The 8,688-nt window shown below is 38.6% G+C and overlaps 1 protein-coding gene across 1 annotated transcript; it reads right to left on the bottom strand.

Annotated features, from left to right (window-relative positions):
- Positions 1 to 7,746: 7,746 nt before the first annotated feature.
- Positions 7,747 to 8,223, bottom strand: LOC117077884 (non-histone chromosomal protein HMG-14-like). The gene has a single exon (XM_033201447.1). It carries the CDS (start codon positions 8,221 to 8,223, stop codon positions 7,924 to 7,926), a length of 300 nt encoding a protein of 99 aa, XP_033057338.1. The 3' UTR covers positions 7,747 to 7,923.
- Positions 8,224 to 8,688: the final 465 nt, after the last annotated feature.

The raw sequence follows: 8,688 nt of genomic DNA, 5'->3' as shown, positions 1-8,688 counted from the left end.
TGGTGTTTTAGCCATGAAGACCTTTCCCATGCCTATGTCCTGAATGGTATTGCCTGGGTTTTCTTCTAGGGTTTTTATGGTTTTAGGTCTAACATTTAAGTCTTTAATCCATCTTGAATTAATTTTTGTATAAGGTGTAAGGAAGGGATCCAGTTTCAGCTTTCTACATATGGCTAGCCAGTTTTCCAAGCACCACTTATTAAGTAGGGAATGCTTTCCCCATTTCTGTTTTTGTCAGGTTTGTCAAAGATCAGATGGTTGTAGACATGTGGTGTTATTTCTGAGGGCTCTGTTCTGTTCCATTGGTCGATATGTCTGTTTTGGTACCAATACCATGCTGTTTTGATTACTGTAGCTTTGTAGTATGGTGAAGTCAGGTAGCATGATGCCTCCAGCTTTGCTCTTTTGGCTTAGGATTGTCTTGGCAATGCAGGCCTTTTTTTGATTCCATATGAACTTTAAAGTAGTTTTTTTCCAATTCTGTGAAGAGAGTCATTGGTAGCTTGATGGGGATAGCATTGCATCTATAAATTACTTTGGGCAGTATGGCCATTATCCTGATATTGATTCTTCTTATCCATGGGCATGGAATATTCTTCCATTTGTTTCTGTCCTCTTTTATTTCCTTAAGTAGTGATTTATAGTTCTCCTTGAAGAGGTCCTTCACATCCATTGTAAGTTGTATTCCTAGTTATTTTATTCTCTTTTTAGCAATTGTGAATGGGAGTTCACTCATGATTTGCTCTCTGTCTGTTAATGGTGTGTAGGAATGCTTGTGATTTTTGCACATTGATTTCGTATCCTGAGACTTTGCTGAAGTTGTTAATCAGCTTGAGATTTTGGGCTCAGACAATGGGGTTTTCTAAATATACAATCATGTCATCTGCAAATAGGGACAATTTGACTTCCTGATTTCCTAATTGAATACCCTTTATTTCTTTCTATTGCCTGATTGCCCTGGCCAAACTTCCAACACTATGCTGAATAGGAATGGTGAGAAACAGCATCCCTGTCTTGTGCCAGTTTTCACAGGGAATGCTTCCGGGTTTTGCCCATTCAGTACGATATTGGCTCTGGGTTTGTCATAAATAACTCATTATTTTTAGATATGTTCCATCAATACCTAGTTTATTGAGAGTTTTTAGCATGAAGAGCTGTTGAATTTTGTCAAAGGCCTTTTCTGCATCTACTGAGATAATCATGTGCTTTTTGTCTTTGGTTCTGTTTATGTGATGGGTTATGTTTATTGATTTGTGTATGTTGAATCAGCCTTGCATCCCAGGGATGAAGCTGACTTGATCATGTTGGATAAGCGTTTTGATGTGCTGCTGGATTTGGTTTGCCAGTATTTTATTGAGGATTTTCACATCAATGTTCATCAGGGATATTGTCTGAAATTCTCTTTTTTGTTGTGTCTCCACCAGGCTTTGTTATCAGGATGATGCTGGCCTCATAAAATGAGTAAGGGAGGATTCCCTCTTTTTCTATTGATTGGAATAGTTTCAGAAGGAATGGTACCAGCTCTTCTTTGTGCCTCTGGTAGAATTCATCTGTGAATCCGTCTGGTCCTGGACATTTTTTAGGTTGGTAGGCTACTAATTATTACCTCAATTTCAGAGCCTATTATTGGTTATTCAGAGATTCAACTTCTTCCTGGTTTAGTCTTGGGAGGGTATATGTGTTCAGGAATTTATCTATTTCTTCTAGATTTTCTAGTTTATTTGCATAGAGGTGTTTATAGTATTCTCTGATGGTAGTTTGTATTTCTATGGGATTGGTGGTGATGTCCCCTTTATCATTCTTTATTGCATCTATTTGATTCTTCTCTATTTTCTTTTTTATTAGTCTTGCTAGCAGTTTATCAATATGTTGATCCTTTCAAAAAACCAGCTCCCGGATTCATTGATTTTCTGATGGGTTTTTTTGTGTCTCCATCTCTTTCAGTTTTGCTCTGATCTTAGTTATTTCTTGCCTTCTGCTAGCTTTTGAATGTGTTTGCTCTTGCTTCTCTAGTGCTTTTAATTGTGATGTTAGGGTGTCAATTTTCGATCTTTCCTGCTTTCTCTTGTGGACATTTGGTGCTATACATTTCCCTCTACACACTGCTTTAAATGTGTCCGAGAGATTCTGGTACATTGTGTCTTTATTCTCATTGATTTCAAAGAATATCTTTCTTCTGCCTTCATTTCGTTATTTACCCAGTAACAAGTTTTTCAGTTCCATGCAGTTGTGTGATTTTGAGTGAATTTCTTAATCCTGAGTTCTAATTTGATTACACTGTGATGTGAGAGACAGTTTGTTGTCATTTCTGTTCTTTTCATTTGCTGAGGAATGCTTTACTTCCAATTATGTGGTCAATTTTAGAATAAGTGTGATGTGGTGCTGAGAAGAATGTATATTCTGTTGATTTGGGTGGAGAGTTCTGTAGCTGTCAATTAGGTCTGCTTGGTGCAGAGCTGAGTTCAGGTCCTGGATATCCTTGTTAACCTTCTGTCTTGTTGATCTGTCTAAGATTGACAGTGGAGTGTTAAAGTCTCCCATTATTAATGTGTGGGAATCTAAGTCTCTTTGTAGGTCTCTAAGCACTTGCCTTATGAATCTGGGTGCTCCTGTGTTGGGTGCATATATATTTAGGATATTTAGCTCTCCTTGTTGAATTGATCCCTTTACCATTATGTAATGGCTTTCTTTGTCTCTTTTGATCTTTGTTGGTTTAAGGTCTGTTTTATCAGAGATTAGGATTGCAATCCCTGCTTGTTTTGCTTTCCAGTTGCTTGGTAGATCTTCCTCCATTCCTTTATTTTGAGTTCATGTGCATCTTTGCACATGAGATGGGTCTCCCGAATACAGCACACTAATGGATCTTGACTTTTTATTGAATTTGCCAGTCTTTGTCTTTTAATTGGGGCATCTAACCCATTTACATTTAAGGTTAATATTGTTGTGTTTGAATTTTATCCAGTCATTATTATGTTAGCTGGTTATTTTGCCTGTTAATCGATGCAGTTTCTTCATAGCATCAATGATCTTTACAATTTGTCCTGTTTTTGCAGTGGCTGGTACCCATTGTTTCTTTCCACGTTTGGTGCTTCCTTCAGGAGCTCTTGTAAGGCAGGCCTGGTGGTGACAAAATCTCTCACCATTTGCTTGTCTGTAAAGGATTTTATTTCTCCTTCACTTATGAAGCTTAGTTTGGCTGGATATGAAAGTCTGGGTTGAAAATTCTTTTCTTTAGAATGTTGAATATTGGCTCCCACTCTCTTCTGGCTTGTAGGGCTTTTGCTGAGAGATTCGCTGTTAGTCTGATGGGCTTCCCTTTGTGGTAATCCGACCTTTTCTCTGGTTGCACTTAACACTTCTTCCTTCATTTCAACCTTGGTGAATCTGACAATTTTGTGTCTTGGGGTTGCTCTTCTCAAGGAGTATCTCTGTGGTATTCTCCACATTTCCTGAATTTACATGTTGGTCTGCATTGTTATTTTGGCAAGTTCTCCTCCTGAATAATATCCTGCAGTGTGTTTTCCAACTTGGTTCCATCCTCCCCATCACTTTCAGGTACATCAGTTAAATGTAGATTTGGTCTTTTCACATAGTCCCATATTTCTTGGAGGCTTTGTTCATTTCTTTTTACTCTTTTTTCTCTAACATTGTCTTCTTGCTTTATTTTATTAATTTGGCCTTCAATCACTAGTACCCTTTCTTCCAGTTGATCAAATTGGCTATTGAAGCTTGTACATGTGTCACAAAGTTTTCGTATCATGGTTTTCAGCTCCATCAGGTCATTTAAAGTCTTCTGTACACTGTTTATTCTAGTTAACCATTCGCCTAATCTTTTTTTAAGGTTTTTAGCTTCCTTGCAATGGGTTCAAACATCCTCCTTTAACTCAGAGAAGTTTGTTATTACCCACCTTCTGAATCCTACTTCTGTCACCTCGTCAAAGTCATTCTCCATCCTGCTTTGTTCTGTTGCTGGTGAGGAGCTGCAATCCTGTGGAAGAGAAGAGGTGCTTGTTTTTTTAGAATTTTCAGCTTTTCTGCTCTGGTTTCTCCCCATCTTTGTGGTTTTATCTACCTTTGGTCTTTGATGTTGGTGACTTACAGATGGAGTTTTGGTGTAGATGACCTTTTTGTTGATGTTGATGGTGTTCCTTTGTGTTTGTTAGTTTTCCTTCTAACAGTCAGGTCCCTCAGCTGCAGGTCTGTTGGAGTTTGCTGGAGTTCCACTCCAGACCCTGTTTGCCTTGATATCACCAGCAGAGGCTGCAGAAAAGCAAATATTGCAGAACAGCAAATATTGCTGCCTGATCCTTCTTCTGGAAGCTTCTTCCCAGAGAGGCAGCCACCTATATGAGGTGTCTGTGGGCCCCTACTGGGAGATGTCTCCCAGTTAGGCTACATAGGTGTCAGGGACCCACTCGAGGAGGCAGTCTCTCCATTCTCAGTGCTCAAATGCCATGCTGGGAGAACCACTGCTCTCTTCAGAGCTGTCAGACAGGGATGTTTTAGTCTGCAGAAGTTGTCAGAACAAGGCAGCACCTATTGTTCAGCTATGCCCTGTCCACAGAGGTGGAGTCTAGAGGCAGTAGGCCTTGTTGAGCTGTGGTGGGCTCTGCCCAGTTCGAGTTCCAGGCTGCTTTCTTTACCTACTCAAGCCTCAGCAATGGCAGACTCCCCTCCACCAGCCGGGCTGCTGCCTCACAGATTGATCTCAGACTGCTGCACTTGCAGTGTGCTAGTCTCTGTGGGTGTGGGACACACTGAACCAGGCACAGGAGAAAAATCACCTTGTCTGCCAGTTGCTAAGACCTTTGGAAAAGCACAGTATTTGGGCAGGAGTGTCCTGTTTTTCCAGGTAGTCTGTTCAGGCTTCCCTTGGCTAGGAAAGGGAAATCCAACCCCTTGCACTTCCCGGGTGAGGTGATGCCCTGCCCTGCTTCAGCTCCCCCTCTGTGGGCTGCACCCACTGTCCAATGAGTCTTAGTAACATGAACCAGGTACCTCAGTTGGAAAGGCAGAAATCACCCATCTTCTGCATTGATCACACTGGGAGCTGCACAATGGAGCTGTTCCTATTCAGCCACCTTGGAAAGCCCCTCTTGTAGTTAAGAATTTCATGCCAGGCAAATGTGTGATTGACTTAGAGCTCTGTGCGAATCACAGTGGGAAGCTCAACTCAATGAAACTTGGGGAAAGGCTGGGTGCCTAGAAGTAACACCAAGAGAAAAGTTATCTGAAATTTCTATTCAGTGGTGATATAAACCTTAGGCTGTTGAAATAGGACCTAGTACCCAGACAGATAAGGACATTTCTTCACCAGTTACCCAGGTAATAGAGAAATAAGTGGTGTGTGTCCGTGTGTGTGTGTGTGTGTAGAAAGGGAAATCAACAGGGCAGAATGTATATATAATATACTCCAATAGCCTTCTAATTGGCCTCCCCAATTCCTCCTTACTTCAATCCAGCTTCCACACTACTGTTAAATTCATTTTCATTCATCACTCAACAGACACAAGTTGATTCCAAATCTTGGCTATTTTGAATAATGCTGCAGTGAACATGGGAGCATTGATATATCTCCAAAGTAGTGATATTATTCTCTTCAGATGCATACCTAGAAGCGAGACTGCTAAACCGTATAGTAGTTTTATTCTTAGTTTTTTGAAGAATCTCTGTACTGTTTTTGATAACGGCTGTACTTACATTTCTACCAACAGTGTGCAAGTATGCCCATAGCTTTGCCAATATCTGTCATCCTTCTTTTGATAATAACCATTCTGAGAGGTGTGAGGTGATATTATGATTTTAATCTGCATTTTCCCAGTATTTAATGATGTTGAGCATTTTTTTCATATATCTATTGGCTATTTATATGTCTTCCTTTGATAAATGTCTACTGAAGTCCTTTGCCCATTTTTTAATCGGGTTATTTGTTTTCTTGGTATTGAGTTGTATGCGTTCCTGATAATTCTGGATACCAGATCTATGATTTGCAGATGTTTTCTCCTGATTCATAGATTGTCTCTTCACTCTTAACTGTTTTCTTTGCTGTGCAGAAGCTTTTTAGTTTGATGTGTTTCCATTTGCCCGTTTTTACTTTTGATGCCTGGATATTTGGCGCCAAATCCAAAGAATCATTGCCCAGACCAATGTTATATAGTTTTCCCTCTATGTTTTCTTCTGCAGTTTTATGGGCTTCAGGTCTTATGTTTAAGCCTTTAATCCATTTTGAGTCGATTCTGTATATTGTGTGATATGAGTGTCCATTTTAATTCTTCTGCAAGTGAATATCCAGTTGTTCCAATAGTAATTATTGAACAAACTCCTCTTTTCCCATTATGTGTTCTTGGCACATTTGTTTGAAATCAATTGACCATAGATGCATGGATTTATTCCTGGTCTCTCTATTCTGTTCTATTGGTCAGTGTGTCTATTTTTATGCCAGTACCATATTGTTTTAAATATTATACCTTTGTAATAAAATTTGAAATGAAGAAGTATGATGTCTTCAGCTTTCTTCTTGCTCAAGATTGCTTTAGCTATTTGGATCTTTTATGGTTCTACGCAAATTTTAGGATTTTCAGAAATTTCTGTGAAAGATGCCATGGAATTTTTATACAGATTGCATTAACTCTATAGATTGTTTTGGGTAGTATGGACATTTTGATAATGTTGATTGTTCTGATCAGCAATCATGGAATATCTTTTCACTGGTTTGTGTGTTCATAAATTTCTCACATTAATATTTTGTAGCTTTCAATTTACAGATTTTTTACCTCCTGGTATAAATTTATTACCAAGTATTTTATTCTTTTTGATATATTATAAATGGGATTTCTGTTCTTAATTGCTTTTATGGGCAGTTAATTAGTAAATAGAAAGATTACTAATATTTATGTGTTGATTTTGTATCCCAAAACTTCATTATATTTGTTTATTAATTCTAGCAATTTTTATTGGCATATGTGGAGCTATGCATATATATGATCATGTATCTGCAAACAGAGACAGGTTTGCTTCTTTTCTAATTTGGATGTCTTTTATCTCTTTTTCTTGTCTAATTGCTGTAGCTAGGACTTCCAGTACTATGTTGAATAGAGGCAGCAAAATAGGCATTCTTTTCTTTTTTTTATTTTCATAATTGAGATTTTATTGGTTGAGGATCAGTACAGACATTTCAATTTGTACACAATTCTTAACATATGTAACAACATTCTAAAAAGCCATGTATTATAATTCTTTTTTAAAGTTATTCCAGTGACTTTCCAGCTTAAAATTGGAAGCAAATTTTCCTTAAGAGGCTATCAAGTACCAGTATCTTCACATGTTGGTCAGCTGTTACATATGGCCCACCAGTTCACAACTGAATTAGCATGTACACTACATATTCAAATTTGTAATCTTTCACAGGACAGTAAAAAAGTTATTAGGAAAACGGGACTACCACAACCAAAGATGTTACAGAGTGCACACAATTCTGACAGGGGGTGCCATGATCAAGGAGTGGTTTTCTTTAGGAAACAATTCTACTAAAAAACAACATGAGAATAGAATTTAAAATGTTCAAGACATTAAATGCAGGACTGACTCCATATTGCCATTTAATATGCTTTGTATTATAGGATATAAAAACTAACCCCCCAACTATAGAATGTTAAGCTGACACTCGAGACAGTCAAAGCCTCCCATAATTCAATATCCCACACTTTTCTGGTTGTACCAAAAAATAAACAACCAGCAAATGATTTCACCTCTTAAAAAAAAGTATTTACACTTAAAAAATGGGATGAGATGGGATTCCCTCCTTCTTAAAAATGTTTCTAGAGCTAGTAAAAAACTTGCATTTACAAAATAGTTGATAAAAATATTCCTCTGGATTGTACAAGAAGGGAGACAGGGACCACTGGTAAGACATGGTATATGGTATTAATCAGACTTGGCTTCTTTCTCTCCTGCTTCATCAGAGACTGGACTCTCCTCAGTTTTCGTTTCCCCATTTTCTGCAGGTAAATCTTTAGTTTCTTGGTTTGCCACTTCGACCTGTTTTCCCTTTGCTCCCCTTTTCCCTTTTGTTTGCACTTTTTTGTCTGAAGATTTATCCTTCGCTGCTGCCTTTTTTGGCTTTGCTTCCACTTTTGCAGGAGGTTTAGCTGACAACTGCGCCAATCTCCTCTTGGTCTCTTCCTTGGCAGCCCCTTTGGCAGAGCTGACCTTCCTCTTGGGCATCCTGCTGGTGGGGAAGGCGCATGCTAGGTGCCTGTGGGCCACGACGCGCCAAGAGCCTTCGCAAAAATGGGCTGACTGGCCACTGCCACTCCTTCCACCACCTGAGCTGCTGAGACCCACCGGCATTCTTTTCTTATTCCTGATCTTAAAGGAAAAGCTTTCAATATTTTCTTTTTGAGTATAATGTTTGATGTGGACTAGTTTATGACCTTTGTTGCATTGAGGTACATTTCTTTTATACCTAACTTGTTGAGAGTTTTTATCATGAAAGGATTTAAATTTTGTGAAATACATTTTCTGCATCTAATGAGATGATCATATGGTTATTGGTTTTTGTTCTGTTAATATGATGTATTGCGTTTATTGATTTGCATATGTTGGACCATCTTGGCATCCCCAGGACAAATCCCACTTGATTGTGATGAAATATACTTTTAATGTGCTGTTGAACTTGGTTTGATAGTG

The sequence above is a fragment of the Trachypithecus francoisi genome, unplaced genomic scaffold (assembly GCF_009764315.1).
Source record: "Trachypithecus francoisi isolate TF-2019V2 unplaced genomic scaffold, Tfra_2.0 Lachesis_group6, whole genome shotgun sequence".
Taxonomy (NCBI): Eukaryota; Metazoa; Chordata; class Mammalia; order Primates; family Cercopithecidae; genus Trachypithecus; species Trachypithecus francoisi.
The sequence above is the reverse complement of the archived record's forward strand: the minus strand, read 5'-3'. Positions and strand labels throughout refer to the sequence as shown.

Coding starts and splice junctions, on each gene's coding strand:
- LOC117077884 (XM_033201447.1), bottom strand. CDS start 8,223: ATGCCCAAGAGGAAGGTCAGCTCTGCCAAAGGGGCTGCCAAGGAAGAG.